This window comes from Antechinus flavipes, chromosome 3 (genome assembly GCF_016432865.1).
Source record: "Antechinus flavipes isolate AdamAnt ecotype Samford, QLD, Australia chromosome 3, AdamAnt_v2, whole genome shotgun sequence".
NCBI lineage: Eukaryota > Metazoa > Chordata > Mammalia > Dasyuromorphia > Dasyuridae > Antechinus > Antechinus flavipes.
In genome coordinates, this window is record NC_067400.1 from 200,138,921 (window position 1) to 200,159,529 (window position 20,609).

The window sequence follows — 20,609 nt, forward strand, 5'->3', positions numbered from 1 at the left end:
CAGAACAGAAGTGAGTGCAAGGGATAATGTAAAAAATTGCCCTGGAATGGGTTCTGTCAATAAAAATTATTTAAAAAATAAATAAAATAAAATAATAAAATAAAAATAAAAAAAATAAAAGCAAAGCTCTGTTAAGTATTAAAAACAATGATTAAGAAATTTGGGAATTGGTTATTTTAATGTTACTAAGTATAAAATTTGTTTGTGATTTTAAACTTTTTAACCTGATGTACTAATTTGTAAGTAAGGAAAAACTGGGCTGAAGAGTTTTCAGAGCCTGTTAGAGTAAAGGGCAATAAAAACCTTATCTGATTGAAATTCAGACAGAAGATTTTTAAGATGATTTTAAGATGATTCTGAAATTGTGGGTTATAATTTTGCATTGCCTTTGCATGCTAGATTTATTTACTCTGAGTAAAAGATCTTGGAATCTGTTTGAATGTTGATACCTTTATTACTAAAGGAAAAAAAAATATCTATTTTAGTAATGGCAGAAAAAAAAAAAAGCAGTCTGCTAGTAGGATTAAAGGGAAAGTGCAATAAAATTCAAACTTAGCCTGGACTGAGCCATAAAAGTTTCCTGGACAGATAAGAGAGAGATGCTAATTGCTGTGAGAAGAAATCTGGCAGAAGAAAGAAAAAAAGAAAGAAAACTTTAAAAACAGCTGTATTCAGTTTGATTCAGTATGTTACCTTCTGAAACATATTGGGTAATTTGTTAACATTATAAGTCATGCTTTATGGAGTTTTTCTAGCTATTCACTATATTGTGAATCTTAAAAGTTCTGAATGGTAACTTTTGGATGATATTTGGAAAGAAGAATCAAGGAGATTTATGAAAGATTGATTTGTAGGAGCAAATTGAGAGCCTGAATGATATCAAGAAGGAATCAGTTGGAAAAAGAAAGGAAATAAACTGCCTAAATCTTGAGAAGGATTCCCGTGTAGGAAACTGAGTGGAGAAATAGGAGGGAATCTTTTGCGGGGGTGGGGTGGCCACATGGAATTCTCTCCTCCCTCCCCCCACCCCACCAAGTGCAGTCCAGTCATTTTCTGTAGTGGCTTGGTTAATTGATCGAATATTTGTTTCTTTGAAACACAATGGTTTTCTTGTTTAAGGAATATGATCATAAATGTGATCTATAGTTTGAAAGAATTATCAAAAAGTTTAATTGATGTTTTTAAGAACTTTTCAGATTCTTTTATGAAAAAAAAATGAAGATTTAATTATGATGCCAATTATTTAAAGGGACTCCAAGGATAATAGTTTTTGCCTTTGTCCTTTTGAAAATGTTTTTGTCGTGGGCAATATGTAATTTGGGATTTTTCTGTGTATTGGGTATTTTAAAAGTAAAATGATTGGTATAATATTCAATTTATGGAACATCTACTTGTATATATAAGAACTGTGTGAACATTCTGGGATAAATTTCTTATTAAAAATCTTACAATATGTAGATGATCTTCTTGTGGCAGGAAGGAAAAAGAGTGACCTTGTCCAAGTCACTATCAGTTTGTTCAATTATTTAGGAGCACAGGGACTGAGAATTTCTTAAGACAAATTGCAACTTGTGAAATGTGAGGTAAAATATTTAGGTCATTGTATAAGTGAAGGAAAAAAGAAATTAGATCCTGTAAATTACTTGAGGGAAGGAATGGAAACAGTAAAGATAAGGGATTGGCACACAGGGCATTGGTCACTGAAATTTTAACCAATCTTATGTTCCCTAAGAACATTGCAGTGATTCATGTGCAGGGTCACCAAAGAGAAGATTCATTTGAGGTGAGGGGAAACTGCTTTGCAGATGAGAAGGCGAAATGGACTGGAGAAGAGGAATCTGTAAGTACAAAGTTCTGCTTCAAATGCCTCCACCTTCCCTTATTCCAGGAGAGAAGCAGGAAATCCAAAGCCTTGCTGCTCAGGAGGATAAAGAGGGGCACTGGTTCCTCCCTGATGGCAGAGAGGTACTGACCACAGCGCGCATTTTGACATGTACTCCAACATTTACATCAGGGCAGTCATTGAGGTATCCAAGACTGGTGTGACGTGGTGCTAAGTCTGTGGCACTGGCTTGTACACAATAGCAGGCAACTGGTCAGCGGGTGTCCTGTTTGTCAGAGGATGAATAGGGAGGCCCAATAACAAGTCCAAAAAGGAGGAAGACCCCCTGGAATCAGACCTTTCCAAAGCATACAGGTGGACTTTACCAAGCTGCCATCAGTGAGGTGTCTCAAATACCTGTTGGTTGTAGTGGACCATCTGACCTCATGGGTGGAGGCCTCCCCCCCTTGCCTAGGCAACTGCCTCAGCAATTGAGCATATTATTCTGAGGTATAGGTTGGTGGAGCAGGTAGATTTGGACCAAGGCACCCATTTCATGGCTAAAATCTTTCGATCTGTTGCCCAAGCTCTAGAAATATCATGGAATTTACATACCCCATGGCATCCGGCCTCATTAGGTAAAGTAGAAAGGATGAATAAGGAAATTAAACAGCAACTGACAAAATTGGCATTACAGACACAATTGCCCTGGACCAAGTGCCTTCCCCTTGCCTTATTAAGAATTAGAACAAAATCCCAAAAGGATGTGGTACAATCACTTTATGAATTATTGTATGACCATCCTTATCCAAAAGGGGTTCAAAATTCTTCCTTGGGAATGACCAGCAGGATGAATACAGAGAGGCTTGGAGAGACCTACATGGACTGATGCTAAGTGAGATGAGCAGAACCAGGAGATCATTATACACTTCAACAACGATATTGTATGAGGATGTATTCTGATGGAAGTGGATTTCTATGACAAAGAGACCTAACTGAGTTTCAATGGATAAATGATGGACAGAGACAGCTACACCCAGAGAAGGAACACTGGGAAACGAATGTGAACTATTTGCATTTTTGATTTTCTTCCCAAGTTATTTTTACCTTCTGAATCCAATTCTCCCTGTGCAACAGGAGAACTGTTCGGTTCTGCAAATATGTATTGTATCTAGGATATACTGCAACATATTTAACATATATAGGACTGCTTGCCATCTTGGGGGGGGGGGGTGGAAGGAGGGAGGGGAAAAAACGAAACATAAGCGAGTGCAAGGGATAATGTTGTAAAAAATTACCCTGGCATGGATTCTGTCAATACAAAGTTATTATTAAATAAAATAAAATTTAAATTAAAAAAAAAAAAGATAAAATTCTTCCTTGGATCCAATATTTGAAACCAAGGATCTGTTTTTAAGGAAATATGTCATGTCTTTACTGTAACATCTGAAAACTTTACAACTAAAAGGGCTTATTGCTCAGACTCTTCCCTTAGGATTCACAGTGCATAAGTTCTAGCTTGGAGATTGGGTCCTGGTTGGAGACTGTGGGAGGAGGACAAGTTGACCCGGACCTAGGAAGGACCTTTCCAGATCCTCTTGACATCAGATACAGCTACACAAGAAAGAGGGTGGACTCAGCATATCAGAATTAAAGGACCAATGGACGCTCCAAGAGTGTGGACTTCCAAACTGAATCCAGAAAACAAGCTGAGACAAACATTGAAAAGGAACTGATGAACTGTGCATGTAAAATCTTGATAGTGGTATTAATCTGGGGTACCTTATTGGGGCATTGCCTAAATCAAACAGGTGCAGGGCCATGGATGGGAGAGAGTAAATGTGAATGGATCTTTACTTGTCGACCAAAGAGGATAGATATTATAGATTGTAATGAGTATAGACATTGATGGAGCAAGTCAAATATTGTTTATGATGATGGTTCAGTGCTTAATTGTGTCTACCAGCATTCATTAGGGGGTATTGAGGGATATTTGAAGCAATTTAGTTGAAGCCTACTTGTCAAATTCCCCATAATCTATTCAAACTGGTGATGCTAATGGGAGGGGAGATGCCTGGCCCCCAGCACAAATTATCAAGGAATATGGACTGGTGACATGGGCCCAAGATGATGGTTGGGGATGTTGGACACCAAAATACAAATTGAACAGATTAATTCAACTGCAAGCAGTCTTAGAGGTAACAACTAACCAAACTGCTCAGACCCTTAATCTATTAGTCGATCAAGCCACCCAGACAAGAGAAGTGGTTTTATAATATAGATTAGTTTTAGATTATCCGTTAGCAGAGGAAGGAGGGGTCTGTGAGAAACAAAACCTGTCCACTTGTTGTATGCAAATTGATGACAAAGGGCAAGTAGTAAAAGAAATTACTAAGGGCATTCGCAGGATAGTTCATGTGTCTGTACAAGTTTGGAAATCTCCCTTCATAAATAGCTGGTGGTCTTGGTTTGATGGTGGCTGGTGGAAACAGTTCTTATAGTGCAGACATTGCAATCAGTGGTATTATTCTGTTGCCACTGTTTGCCCTTTGTGATTACATTGGTAACAAGAATAGTTCAAAGATCCCTGTCAAGAATCTTATCCTCTGTATAGAGGATACCATTAAAATGATGATTTTACAGAAAGAGGGATGGGAGGCAGTAGCAGGGGATGATCCAGATGAGATTAACAAGCAATGTGTAGAGATGTTAATTGAATTTGACCACAATGTAAGTTCTTCATGAGGATATATATTCACATATATATTTATGAATAACAGGGGGGATTGTGTGGAAAGGTGAAGAACTTACAGATTAAGCACATATTGATCAGAGACTATTAGTTAAAGTAGATCAAGCCTATAGGCCCCAGGCACATGATTTTAGATAAGGCCTGTACTGCATTCCATTGTCCAAAGAAGGGATTACAAGCAGAAGCTGTATATCACCTTGTCTATTGCATTCCACTGACCAAATAAGGGAATAAAGGTTTATGTGACCAATCACAACATATAGAGGGTGGGATTTTGGAGGTTCTATGTTTGAAATGTATAAAAGCTGTGAAGATTTTCAAGGGAGTGGCTCTCTCCTGCTGTGAATTTGGCTCACAGACCAGGATGGGGTCCATTTCTTGAGATTCTAATAAATAATTCTGCTTTCTATGAGTGATATCTGTAATAGTCACTTTGGGTAGGTCTTTTTGTCCCAAATATCAATATATACATTATAGCACACAGAGCATTTTTCTCCCAACAACACTAAATAGTGCAAACAAATGAATCATTCACATCTCTAAGAACTGAAAGGGACCTCAGAGATCATTTAAGTTCAAACTCCACTTACAAATGGAGAGAAATGAAGTTTTGGGACATTAAGTGATTGACCCATAGCCATAACGTTAGGATTCTTCCCAGATGCCTTCCATGAGCCTTTCTCCACAAAACATACTTAGCAAAATTTATGAGAGAGAAGCTGTCTTTGGGAGATCACAGCCAGCTAAATTAGGTTATCTGTTTTAATTTGTTTTTAACTGTTTTATTTAGTTTTTTTTCCCCGAACACAAAAATGACATGCCTTCTTCTTTGTCCTCTTTTGCATACATACATATATATATATATATTTGTGCCTAATTTAGATGTCAGTGTTCTTTCATAGACAGTATATCTCTCATAAATATTACTGGTGGGTTGGTATATATGTATATATGTATAGTCTGTGTCTGTGTTTATGGGTGTGTGTATCCATAATAGGCACTTAATAAATATTAGTTGAATTAGATAACTCTCACCAGAAGCTACTGAGATCTTGACCTTGTTCTAAGCTTTTTATAGTGAACTGGCACTTAGGAATGTCTCTGTCTCAATGCATATATCTCACCAGTTTGCAACTTAGAGCCTTAGAGAGGTTCCTGGGGAGTTTAACTGAGAAATTAAGAACCTTGTTCAGGGTCGCTAGGAAGAATGCTCCAGAAGAAAGTCTTGTTGACTCCAAGGCTAGATTTCTTATCCACTCCTAAAACTGCCTCTTTCATCTTTATTATCTTCAAACAGTAACACTTCCCTACTCTCACAATCCTAAATTACAAATAGGTTTTATTTTTCCACATCTCTGAATTTAATTTGTTTTTAATCTCTACTCCTGTCTAAAGAGAATGGCAGTTTATCAATTCTCTGATTTCATGTCCACTGAAAAGGCATCTCTGTATTTCCCTATAATTCTTAATTCTTATATAGTTCACCTTGGCTATTGTTTCCTGTATAATTTGACTGTCACATGAGATAAATTCTGGAAGAGCAATGCACTGGAGTGAATGCCTAGGGAAAAGGATGGGAAAGCAATATTTCCAAATTGGCCAAATTCTTACTCACTGACATTCTTTCTCTCTTGTCTCTCTATGTCTGTCTCTGTCTCTTTCATTTCTTTCGATTTCTTTATTTTTCTCTGTCTCTTTGTTTCTTTCCATCTCTTTATATGTCTCTTTACCTCTTTGTCTTTCTCTTTCATTTGTCTATATATTACAAGACATAAAAATGCCAGCAGTTAGGAATTTAGCTAATCTATGTCAAATTTAAATGTGGGATGAACCATGAAGATTTTTTTTTTTAAGATAATAAATAGGCTTCTGAAAGGTGTTGACAAAACTGAGTTTCGTTCTTTAGTTACTTTTCAGTATAAAATTCATTTTCAAAAACAGAAAGTGGGAAGTTAGTAGCTAAAAGTATCAGGCATACTAATTTTGTACAATATTTCCTCCATTAAACTATATATCATCTGCACTACTTTAAAAAAATCACTAATTTTAAGATTATGTTTAAAATATGCATTTTGAACACTTGTCATTTAAATTGCTTTGCCTGTTGTTTATTTAAATTTTAATTGCAGTTTGATATTCTGCATATCTCTCTTTAAAAGATTTCCTATTCTTTTCCCTGCTCTTAATAGCAATAGAAGTTATTCTGAATTAAATGTTTACTTTGTCATTTCTTCTAGGAGGAAATTTTATTTTTTTCTTTTGGTATGCTTAATGCATGATTTTAAGTAATAATTTACTATATCTATCTTTTCTATTTTTCTCTGTTATTCTCATTATTTCTCTTGCTCAGTCACACTGGCATTATCATCTACTGAGGTAGGTATGTTTATTAGCATTAATATTTAGTTAAATGTTGTGTTGTCATAGATTTTGTTAGCAACATAGTTCATAGGATATTTTCTTCATGTTTTAGCCCTACATTTGGCTTATCCTAGTAATATGTTAACATATGATAAGAAAAAGCTATGAGGTTCAGTGGAAAGGATGTTTAATTTGGAGTTTATTGTAATTTGAGTTCAAATCTTGCCTATATTTATTAGATTGTGACCCTGAGGAAATAATTTAATCTCTATTTCAGTTTCTCCATTTATTATTAGCCCCTAATATTCCTCAGTATTATTAAGTCCCATTATAAAATTGGGCTACAAATAGCACCTCCCTTTTCTGGTTATAGTGAGGATCAAATGAGTTTAGTTATGTAGTGCTACATAAATACTTGCTAGCACTATTGTTTTAAAAAAATTAAAAAGATTTTAATTTCAATGGTTTAGCACAAAACAAACCAAATTTATACAATGTTAGTGTTAAAAGAAAATCAGGCCTGTAATCCAACCCCTTAATTTGATATAGGATAAACTGAGGCCTCAAGTGGTTTGGACTTCCCCACAGTGAATAAGTGTAGAGCTAAATTTGAACTCAGGCCTTTTGATTCTGAGGGTTCTTGCCACTTTGTTCCTCTGTAAGTAGAGCCTTATAAAACCTTATAAAGTTCAAATTCTATTACTTTTTGTAACAGTTACACTGTTACACAGAAAGAAATCTGTGTATTTTGTGTATTGGTTTATTTTGTATAAACCAATGGTAGCTATAGGAAGAAATCACCCAAACTTTAGCTTATAATCTTTTAAGTTCACTTTAAAGTGTACAAAGATAGCTATTAAGGAAGCTAAATATCACCAATAGTATGTGTGACTTATATTAACTAGTAAAAGTCAAACATCCCTACAGGTATTCAATCCAGTTAGTCTTTTTTTCAAAATCAGACATAGATATCATATCATAATTGTGAAGACCAGAGAACAATTCAAAGGCCTTTAAGATTTTGAGATCCTAGATTTATTTGGATGTCATTTAATCTAAATCACTCATTTGTCATTTAAGGAAACTAAGATCTAGAGAGTTTAAATAATTTGCTCAAGTCACAGAAGTCACTAGTGACAGAGTAAAGATTTGACAGATTTCTTGTTTTTTCTGCTGTCCTGAAACCTAACATAGAGAGGGGAAAATAGTGAATCTGGACTATTCCAGTGCTTATAATCGTAGTGAAATACAAAGTTGGTCATTCTGGGATATGCAAAACTCTGGCAGGACTGTTATGGATGGAGTAAGATTCTGTGATTCTTATTACTCTGCTGGTCCTCTCTGTTGTGATAGGATGATGGAGAGGAGCTTTGGTATAATAAAGCCTGTAAATGTGATTGTCAAGGCAGTTCCAATTCAGTATGGTCAACTGGAGCAACCAGCTTGGGCTGTATGCCAGGTAAGGATTTATTTCTGTTGTTAAGCATCTGGCAGTGAGATATCCTTTGACTCTAACTATTGAAATCTAACCATTTTCGTTTATTCTTTAACCCAATAGAAGTGTATTATCCTGAACTGTTGCTATGCCGAAATCAAGACTTTCTTCAAATTATATCTAAATTTAATATCTCATCCTGCATATATCTTTAATGACTCTTCTGATAGGATTGTTAAGAAATGAATTATCAAAACAATACAACCAGCAGCATTATGAAGGTTTGCATGGTAAAGGCCATACTTAATGTCTTATAAAATTTAGGAGAATGAAATTGAACTATTCCTCTCCCTAGAGTCTTATATGGATTGATTGTGGGATGTCTGAAAAGTGCTTCTGATTTACAAGTTTTAAAAAACTGAATGTCATACCAGACATTTTCAAAAGGCCCCAGATTTTACCATTGGGAATTAATTAATTCCTTTGGTTTATTCATTGCCCTTTCTCCAACATTCTCTTTTAAAACTTAAAGAAAGAGTAATACAGAAGTATATTACCATATTATCCTATTATAAACTATACAATACTATACATTATATACTATACTATACTATCCAATTCCTTAACATAAATTTATTTTTCTCTGGGACTAGCAAGGTCCAGGACAACATAACTGAGTATCTTAAAGCACGTGGATTCAATACAGAGCAGTAGAGGGCTGAACTTAGAATCATCTTCATATCTCTCCTCAGAAACTTATGAGCCATGTGATTCTAGAAAAATCACTTAAGCAGGTCTTGATTTTCTCATCTGTAAAGTAAAAGGGAGAGGTATTTGAACTTCATAGTTTCTCAGGCTGTTTCCAGTTCAAATACTTGCTTGCTTTCTCTGGGTCTGTTGTTCAGTCATATTTGATTCTTTGTGACCTCATTTGGACTTTTTTTTTTTTTTGGGGGGGGGGGGGCAAAGATACTGGAATGGTTTCCTTCTGCAGCTCCTTTAACAGATAAGGAAACTGAGGCAAATAAGGTTAAGTGACTTGCCCAGGGTCACACAACTAGTAAATGGTTAAGGCCAGATTTAATATCAGGAAGATGATTCTTCTGTCTCTAGGCCTGCTACTTTATTGACTGTGCCACTTCTCTAGCTCAAAAAAACCCCTATGATTTGGCAGAACATGGGTAGGAAGAGGGTATTGAGAAAGAGAGACATAACAGGAAAAGAAAAGATAACCTGGATGGGATTTCCTTAAGGTGATGCTAACTGCACAAGCAACTTTCCTATTGAAAAGACTATGGACATCTGCTTGCTAATGCACTGAGTCAATACCCACTGGGAGCAGAAGGAGACCTGCTAATTGCATTACGGCTACCTAAGCTTCAGTTTATTGTTACTCACAGTACTCAAATGCAGGCCTTTTCCAAAGCTGAGATAAGCCTACCCCAAACTGCTGCCAATGTGAAGAGCTGTTTCAATCAAATCTTTTGGCCAGTAGAGAGTGTGGTGTGTGTGTGTGTGTGTGTGTGTGTGTGTGTGTGTGTGTGTACATGTGCTAGTTACCAGCAAACAATTGCTCCCCAAATGCTTCAATCCTTGTTTGAACCTTGGATTCCTTCTGAGATGGATATGTATTTATGTGACCATCTTTGCACATTTCTCTTGTTATGGTCTTGGAGAACAGATGCTGTATCACAAATGAATGGAACAAAATAAGAATGTTAAATAAGGCATTTTTATGCAGAACAAATTAATAAAGAATTATGAGGATGTAATAGTATTTATAACAATAAAAACAATTCTTAGTCAACAAACAGCCTCCCTTCACCTTTCCAAAAATCCAACCAAAGAATAACCTTGATCTCACAGAGTTCACTGTCTCATAGAGGACACATCACATAAACAACTGTGTACAATCTATATATAGACTAACTTGAAGATAATCCACAGAGAAAAGGTACTAGCATTAAGGGAGATTGGGAAAAGCTTCTTTTAGATGGTGGGATTTTAGCTGGGACTTAAAGGAAGCCAAGAAATCCAGGAGGCAGAGATGAGAAGGTTGTACATTCCAGCATTGGGGGACAAACCAGTGAAAAGGCCTAGAGTTGAGAAATGGAGAGTCTTGTTAGAGGACAGCAAAGGGGGTGATTCACTGGGTCAAAGTACATGGGAGTGTAAAATGTTAAGAATCGAAAGATGAGGATAGGGAAAGTTATTAACTTTTGGTTATATATACAATAATAAAGCTTTGATTAACAAACAGAGGATTTTATATTTGATCCTGGATATTATAGAGAGTACTTTGAGTTTATTAAATGGGGAAGAGGAGGAAAAAAATCTCTCCAACTACCCTCCTCACAATAATTTAAGATTTTGTTTTGTTTTGTTTTTCGGGAGCAAAAATAATATCAAAACAAGATTGACTTCTTTCCTTCCACACATAAAAATGTTTATATTACATATTTTAGGGATGTTTTTAAAATTTCTTTAGCAGGAAACTTGGACACCAAAGAGTCTGTACATTTTGGATGGAAATCTCCTTGATTATTTTATCATCAATCTTTAAGCACTTCATTGATGTTTCCATTTTTCCATTTTGCGCAGATTTTGTTTTCATACTACATATAGTGGAGGGGAGATGAAGCTGAGCCAGAATGAGATCCCTCTTCCCAACAGACATATGTATTTAACCCACACCAATTCCAGAAATAGCAGTTTATTGTATTTAACTTCAACCAATTAGTCCTAAGCCTCTCATTTGCCTTTTACGTTGGACTTATCTTGTTGCTTCTGCATATCCTAAGAAGGTCCCTTTTGACCTCCCATAATGAGGTGATGAGGTAATCAGTGTCTGAACAACTACATCTCTTTTTTTTCCACAATAAATTTATAAGCATCTCCTATCTTTCTGCTTACCAGTACTAGACAAGTCCATATAAGCCTTCCTGGCTGCTGACTAGGGAAGTTCCTGCTTCTTTCCTGATTACTTGACTCAGTTCATTTATTAGATGTATTAATTGGAGAGAAAAAATAGGAAGGATAATGGGAAAGAGAAGAAATATAAAAAGAGAGGAGAAAATTGAACATCAGATATAGGGGAAATAATTTATTTTTCCTAATGTCCCTCACCAGTATAGCTTTTTTCCCTGTCCTTTCTCTAATCTCTCAATTTGCTTGAAAACTTGTTCGTGAGGAATGATTAGATATACATACTGCCTTTAAGTTGTTAGAACAACACAGAGATGTGTTAAGGTGAATGAAACTCCCTCACCAATTGACATCCTAGGAGGTCCAATGAAGATTTAAGCTAAAAGAAGGATGTTCTAATTATGGAATCCCAGATGTTGATATATTTGAGGTATGTTTTGGGGGTTTCTAACGTCACCTAAAATACATCATCATGGTTAGTTGTCTACCCCAACACCAACCTTAAGTGGTTCCCATTAGGCATGATCTCTTATCCAAACCAGATCATGAGCTTATGTTGCACTGAACAAAGTCATTGTCTGGGAACATCACACTGAAAAATTATTTCTTCCAAAGATTTTACTTTAAAAGGTAGGGGGACAATAAATAATTCTGGAGTCATTCATTATTTAATTCCATTTTCTGCAGAATTATGACTAGAACCAGGCATACTTGGCTGGTTGCTAAGATGGAGGGTCATCTCTAGTCTCCATGCCTTCACCTTGGCTTTCCCCCATATTTGTCAACTCTGGCTTCTTTCCAAGTTCCAATTCATATCCTACTTTCTGCAGGAGTTGTTTTCCTGTTCTCTTACTTTTTTCTTAATCTTAGTGTCTTCCCTCTAAGACTCACTCCCAATTTCACCTTTATCTTATTTGTACATTGCTGATTTTGTATTCTCTCCTTCTTTACTGAGTTCCTTGAGAGTAGAGATAATGTTTGTTTGTTTATTTTTTTTTTTGGGGGGGGGACCTTTCTTTGTATCCCTAAAGCTTAGCACAGTGCCTGGCACATAGTAGGCACTTAATAAATCCAGTTAGTTGATTTATTCTTTTACCCTGCTACTACCTTCCTTTCTGATATTGTTGTTGTTCATGTCCAATTTTTTGTGACTCCAGATTTTCTTGGTAAAGATGCTGGATTAGTTTGCATTTCCTTCTCTCATTTCACAGCTCATTTCACAGATGAGGCAAAGAACATTGAGTGACTTGCCTAGAGTCACACAGCTAATAAGAGTCTGAGGCTGCTTCTGAAGTCATGAAAGATGAATCTTCCTGACTCCAGGCTCTGCAGCACTCTACCAGCTTCATTACTCAGCTGCCCCATTTTCTGAGATTACCTTCCAATTATTGTCTCTATATCTTGTGTGTACCTAATTATGTGTTAACTCCATCATTAAAATGTAGGCCTCTTGAGGGCAGTGACTCAGTATTTTTCTTTGGGTAGTCAGTGTTTAGCACAGTGTCTACTACATAGCTAGCTCTTAATAAATACTTGTTGACTGACAGATTTAATTGGAGAGAAATGTACTTATATAATTTTGTCACTTTTCCTTATTCCTTAAACCATTTTTCTTAATGTCCAAGGAAAGGTATAGCAAGCATATAAGTAATAGATGCACTCAATCTCTTGGTCAAGGACCTTGCTTGGCCTCCTGATGCTTGAAAATCACATGTCCTTGTTCCTTTCTTGAATATGCTGTTCTAAAATGGCTCTCTGCTAACAAAAATGTGTTCTCAAAAAGACTTGACACATATAATCAGGAAGGAGATTGGAACAAATAACTGTGCATCTTGCTTTCTAATTGCCATCATATATGACCTGAATACTAGTAGGTTTGCCAATGTATCATTTGGACTGATTGCTGACCAGGAAATGAAACTACTTGGCATTTAAATGTCTGTCATTTGTAAAACCAGAATAATAGCGATAGTTAGCATTTATATGGTGCTTTACAAATATTTTTTCATTTATCCTCACAACAACCCAAAGAAGTAGATACTATTAATCTTCCCATTTTAAAGATGAGAAAACTGGGGCAGAGTCACATGGCTAGTAAACGACTGGCCGTACTAGTTTCTAGAATACTAGGTTCAGTATTCTGTCCCTGAGCAAAATGGCTGCCTCTGGATTATAAAATCTGCACTCTCTACCTGACTGGGTTGTTGTGAAAGAAGTGCTTTTCTAAATAGTATAGTACTATACAGATACTATATACAGCATTATATAGATGGGATGCTGTGTTGGATTATTAAATAATTAATCTTTTAAAACCACAGGCTTAAGATGGAGGAAAACAATTTCCTAAATTCCTAATTGTAAAAACAAAACAAAACAAAACAAAAAAAACCAATCCCACTCTCCTGCTTTTTTTTTTTTTTTTTTTTTTACAAAGGTGATGAGTTCAACACTCTGTGGCAATCCTTTTATCATTTTTAATTCTAAATTTAAGATATAAAACAAGCATTTCCATAACCTAGTAGGAGAAAAATTATTGTACATGAATCTGCAAATCTATTATGTACAACTTACTACTCCTTTTAAATATGTAATAAAGTTATCATGCAATTTTCTTTTTTTTTCTCTCCCCCTTCCCTAGAGATGGCTACCATTAGATAGAAATGCTTGTTGATAAGCCTTTTATCTTTTTTTTTTTAAGCCTTTTATCTTTTAAGTAATTCCATTCTCTCCCTGAAACGACCCTGTTCCATCTATTAACCACCATAAAGACAAAACAATTATCAGAAATGAGATTATGAGTTTGGAGATTTCTAACTTCTTGTGTTTGTTGAATAATATATAAGAATGTATTTATTGACTTTTTCTCTCCACTCCAGAATGCCCATACCATAAACCTTTGGGCTTTGAATCAGGAGCTGTTACTCCAGACCAAATCACTTGTTCCAATCCAGAACAGTACATAGGATGGTATTCTTCATGGACAGCAAACAAGGCGCGTCTCAATAGCCAAGGTTATGGGTAAGTCAAGGAAGATCTTGGGTGTCATCATCAAAAACTATCTTTATTCCTCTGCCAAATTGGTAGAGCAAAAAAAAAAAAAGATTAGTGTGTATTAATATTCAATATTGTAAAAGAATATATAGGACAAGAAGGCTCAATGGATAGAACACCAGGCCTGAATTCAAAATTTGAACCTGAGTTCAAATCCAGCCATACTTATCTAAGGACCTGGATTTAAATTTTTTTTTGGTTATTCACTAAAAGAATTTTTAGGGCCTCAATTTCCCCAAATTAAGAGGTTTTATTTTATTGATTTTTAAAGTCTATTCTGAAAGCATGGACTAGTCTTGAGTAATTACAGAACTAGTCTTGAAGAAGAAGAATAACCCTCATTATTATTATTAACATTTATATAGTGTTTTAAGTTTTACAAAGTACTTTACAAAAACCCCATTTTATCTTCTCAGTTCTATTATTTTCCCCATTTTACAAATGGAGAAACTTGAGGTACATAGAGATGAAATAACTTGCTCAAAGTCACACAAAGTTAGTCTCTGAGGTGGGATTCTGCATTTATCTATTCTATTCAATGTATCATGTAGCTGCCCCGACGAGGTTTTAAAATTGGGCCTTGACATATACCAGCCCTCTAAACTATGGATGGCTCTTTCAGGATCTCAGACAGTTCTCTTATGCTATAAATTACAAGAGTCTATTGATCAGCTTGAGAGGAGAGAATCTCCATCCTGGGATTACTTAAATCAATAAAATCACATCTAGGAAAAAACAAACAAACAAACAAACAAAAACAAAACAAAAAAAACCTTTTCCAATGCTGCCTACTCAAATTTTTATGATGTTACAAACTTTTGAAACAACTTCCAGACAAATTTCATACATCACAGTATCTAGCAGAGTAGAAAAATAAATATCCACTGACTTTGATAAAATACCTTGGAAAAAACATAGAGAAAATTTCCAAGAATAAGGTCTAAAAGAAAGATCTAGGAAGAAAAAATGAAAGTGTGATAAATGAAAAGGTACGTTCTAATCCACCCACAAAGAGGTTGTTGTTGTTTAGTTGTGTCTGAGTCTTTATGACTTTATTGGGGTTTTCTTGACAAAGACACTTGGAGTGGTTTGCCATTTATTTCTCCAGCTCATTTTACAGATTAAGAAATTGAGGCAAACAGAAGAGATTTGGCCAGGATCACACAGCTAATAAGTGTCTGAGATTTGAACTTGGCCTTTCTGACACAGACCTGGCATTCCATCCACTGCATCACTTAGCTGCCCCCATGAAGAGGCATCAAAAAGATCTCTTGGCCTCGAAATTTTATCTCTTGGTCTGAGTCACAGCTCTGACATTTAGTAACTGTGTAACTCTGGGTAAGTCTCAACTCCTTTATAAACTGAAAATAATGTGCTATCAACCTGGAAAATCAAAGTAATTGTACTCATATAGCCTCTCACAAAATTGTGAGAAAAGTGCTTTGTATGTGTCTGTGATTTAGCATCAAATAGGTAAGAATGTTATAAATACCGTTAACTATGTAGGATGTAAGATCTTGGACAGCATCACCCTGGGTCTGATGAATTTTCCTCATTCCACTTCTATGAGTAAAGTACATTCAAAAGAAATTTAAATTACAACTCTGAATACTTTTCTAATGATACATTAATTTAATTCTAGAACTATTTTTCTTGGGAAAATGTAAGTACAGGAAAGGATGGTATGGATTTGTTTTCTTTCTCTTATAAAAATGCTAAAATGTCTGAGAATTCTCAGTGGCAATTTTGCATGACAATTTAAAAAGGAGAATTTAATTCCTTTAAAGTTTTGTAAATCTCTGACTCAGTATCTGCTTTCTAGTAGGATTTTGTTTTTTTTTATTTTATACACACACACACACACACACACACACACACACACAATTTCATAAAATCACTTGCTTGCTGTAGAACATTCTCATAGACTAGATTCCAAGAGTAATATGGTTGCCATATTTTTCATAGGTGTGCATGGCTCTCCAAATACCAGGACATCAATCAGTGGCTACAGATAGATTTGAAAGAGATCAAGGTGATTTCAGGGATCCTTACACAGGGACGCTGTGATGCTGATGAGTGGATGACTAAATACAGTGTACAGTACCGGACTTATGAGGGTTCAAACTGGGTTTACTACAAGGATCAGACTGGCAACAATCGAGTGAGTGACAGACATTTGCTTGGAATTTTTGAAATTCTCTTAAAGAATGAAGTATGGTTTCTGAATGAGTCACTTGAAAAATTTCAAATTCATTCAATATACTCTTTTAACACAGCTTCAAGCTTGGGCAATACATACGTAATCATGAAAATGACAGGAGCAAATTGGGCATATACCATCTGTACTAATACTACTCCTGAAGATTAATGGATATTATTTATTTATTTATTATAATAACTTTTTATTGACAGAACCCATGCCAGGGTAATTTTTTACAACATTATCCCTTGCATTCACTTCTGTTCTGATTTTTCCCCTCTCTCCTTCCACCCCCTCCCCCAGATGGCAAGCAGTCCTATATATGTTAAATGTCGCAGTATATCCTAGATATCATATTTGTGTGCAAAACAGAACAGTTCTCTTGTTGCAGAGGGAGAATGATTTTAACAGATATTATTAACTCAATAGCATGATTCAAGAGGAGAATGAAGGCTAACTTCAACAGTTTTTTTTCAAGGGCTCCTCCTGAAATCAGGATAGATCTGAATTCAATGCTAATCTAGCATTAGACAGTAGTATGATGCTGTACAAATCATTTCTGTTTGATTCAATTTCCCCAACTGAAAAATAGGAAGAATAATAGCATTTACCTCTCAGGATTATTGGGAGGATCAAATGAGAAAATAATTGTAAAGCTTTTAAGCACAGTGCCTGGCACATAGTAAGCTTTGCTTTTTGTTGTTTAATCTTGTCTGACTCTTCATGACCCCATCAGGGTTTTTTTGGTCAAAAATATTGGAATGGTTTGCCATTTCCTTCTCCAGCTCATTTTACAGATAAGGAAAACTGAGGCAAACAGGATTAAGTGACCTGCCCAGGATCACACAGCAAGAGTGTCTAAGGCTAGATCTGAACTCAGGAAAATAAGTCTTCCCTATACCAGGTCCTGTACTCTATCTCCACTGTGCCACCTAGCTGCTACAGTCAACTATACCCAGCTATTAGCCATGACTAGTGATCAGAAATGGAATATCTTGGTTTAAGTCATTTTAAAAAGCATGTTAAATGAAATTATTTCAGAATTTATTTGCAACTGTGAGTTATTTCCACAAATCATAAAATATGGTTTCCTCTAATAGCCTGAAATAGTGTTGGAAGATTTTAAGCACTCAACAGAATGATTAGTATCTATTATGATGTTAAGTACCTATTATTCTGCTATAGTTTCAGAATATTTTGTTGATTTTTGGATCTAGCAGAAATAACTAGAATATATTTCTATCTGGCTATTATTTCATATTCAAAGATATGAAGTATCATAGATTTTTAGGACCAGAAAGAATATTGGAAGCCTTCTGGTTCTGCTCTGTCTCATTTCAAACAAATCAACAAATTAAGTCAACAGATGCTTACTATATACCAGGCACTATGCTAACCAAAGTTAAATGGTGTGGCTTGACATCAAATAGCTACTTAGCAGAGCTGACACCCACATGTGTTTGTTTTAACAAGGATATCATGATTTCTAAAGAAACTGCATGCAATATGATCCATTATTAGGGTAATATGATGTAATGAATTTGAACATCATATAACCAACATTCATTTTACTCTAATTTCATTGCTTTGAAGCATATTTAAAATCTTTTAAGGTTTCTAAGGACATTGAGAGACTATCACATTTCTTTATGCAGAAAATTGTACAAGAATCCAAAGGAGCCTACATCAACCTCATTATTAACTTAATCCTAGTGACTAAATAAGCTCAAAATCAAATAGGCATCTAAGTGATATCCTGCACCTTGAAGTCAGTTAATCTGAGTTTGAATCCTGCCCCAGACACTTACTAGTTGTGAAATCTGGACCTTCTGCCTTGGTTTTCTCATCTGTAAATGGGGGTAATAACAATTAATTAATCAACCTAAAGGTTTGATGAAAATCAATTAAGATGACATATATAAAGTCTTTTGCAATAATAAATATTTATTAACTGCCTGACATAGAAAACCTCTACAATGTTAGCTGTTATTAATTCTAATTAGAGGTAGAAGACTGTCACATGACACTCACAAAAAAGGCTGTAGAGGCAATTTGCTGATAAAGACCTCTGTATTCATGTGTATGATTTCTGGGTAAGATACAGAGGTTTTTACAAGGTAGAAACAAACTGGAAAAAGGGCCTCCCTGTAACACTGGACAACACTCACGTATTTGAAAAGATTCAGGAGGAAGACTGCTCTGAAATACTCTCAAATATTCACCTCAACTACCCATATTCTCATGTCAAAACGAAAAGCTCTTATTTGTTCTTATCATACTGTTACTTCCAATGAAGTTCTCTTAGTACAAATAATTCCTTGAAGTGACTTCATTATTGGAATTCAAAAGGGGAACCAGTACTCCTATTTCACACAATTACAGTTCTATAAAAAAATATTTGGTCCTTTCTTCTTACCAGAAAAGAAATCTGATTTTTTCCTTTTTCTTCTATGGGTTGTTTACAGTATTAAAAAAAATAAAATATGTTGTTATACAATACTATACATAGATTTTGTGCATTTCTGAATTTCTAAACTTGTTCTGTCATCTGCTGGTCTTTTCATCTGTGATGGCTTCTACATAATTCCCCAAAATTCCCACTTAATTTCTTATGCTGATAAAGCAAAATCTTGAAACTATAGTAGAGAAAGTCGCAATGTGGAAGAAATAGCTGTATAGTTTTGAGTGCTGTTAATTTGAATAAATGCAAGCACTTCAAGGATTTTACTGTGTTGTTTTTTTTCTTCTGCCCCTTTTAAAAGTTTTTCAAAAACTCCTGAAGATTCCATAATGCCATTTGCATCTAGGACAAGACAAATATCGCTGCTGGGCCTACTTTTGTTACCTTTTTGTACATAGATTGCAAAGTGATTTCTGCAAAGCAACTTATTGTGCAAATAAAGCAGGGTAAACCCAAATCCCCAAAATAAAATAAGCTTTCATCAAGAGAAAACTTTGCTCACTTTCTAGGATTGGTAAACACACTAAAGATCCTTACACTTGCTTTGGAAGCAGGCATTTAGAATTTCAGGCATCCAGGACCTATGTGAGCTAATCTCCTTTTGGTTTCTCCCCTCTTCTTTTAGGTGTTTTATGGGAACTCAGACAGAACATCCTCTGTCCAGAATCTCCTAAGGCCTCCCATTGTTTCCCGTTACATCCGTTTAATTCCCTTGGGCTGGCATGTGAGGATCGCCATCAGGATGGAGCTGTTGGAGTGCATGAATAAATGTGTTTAGCATTGTAAAGGAGCAATGTAGCACAGGATTAGACAGATCATTCTTTCAGAAGAAAAATGAATAGTACACCATTCAATAGAAAAATTGAATTTTGCAAATGCTTTCACATATCAGAACCCCTCATCTAAATTTCCATTGAATTTTCCACCTTGAAAAAAACAAAGGCAACAACATTTTACAAGTGGTGTAGATTTCACAAGGCACCTGTCTTCTGCAACCAAAGATTTGGTTGCATACAAAAATATGAAAGAAAACACTTTCTCCAAAGCCAGTTTCTTGTGGAAAAGATACAATTAACAACTTATCTGTTAAAATCTTTTCCTGGGTGTCAGTAATCTGAGGAACCGTATAAAACCAATGAGGTCACAAATTACTTTGAAGGTGTAGGTTTTCTTTTAATAAGCTACCGAATTAAGAATCAGCACAAATGTTTGAAGATTCAGGTTCATAGCTTATCTGTCAGCTCAGAGGAAGCATAATTACTTTTTCTTCACTTATGGTCTAAAACTATTTTAAGTCTCAAAAGTGCATGCAGGAACATTTTAAAGTGAGTTGTGATTATGATTAGATGTCTTAGTGTGTGTGTGTGTGTGTGTGTGTGAGTGTGTGTGATTAAATAATGGCACATTCATACTTGCAATTCTGTGAAATAAAAGGTTTGGTCCTATTTTTTGGCTCAGGATGATTATAACAAATCTGATCAATTTTTGCTTGGTCTTCCTGAGTGAAGAGAAATCAAATGAAGGCTCACTCTTACTCATTCCATCATCAGTTTGCACCACAAAACTGGAAGTAGTTCATTCTATTAGATAGGATATCACCCC

The 20,609-nt window shown here is 35.4% G+C and overlaps 1 protein-coding gene across 1 annotated transcript; it reads left to right on the forward strand.

Moving 5' to 3' along the window:
- Positions 1-1,818: 1,818 nt before the first annotated feature.
- On the forward strand, positions 1,819-20,331 carry RS1 (retinoschisin 1). Its single transcript, XM_051990560.1, has 5 exons — positions 1,819-1,965; positions 8,289-8,394; positions 14,172-14,313; positions 16,312-16,507; positions 19,633-20,331. The coding sequence occupies exons 1-5, from the start codon at positions 1,819-1,821 to the stop codon at positions 19,783-19,785; spliced, it is 744 nt and encodes a 247-aa protein (XP_051846520.1). The 3' UTR covers positions 19,786-20,331.
- Positions 20,332-20,609: the final 278 nt, after the last annotated feature.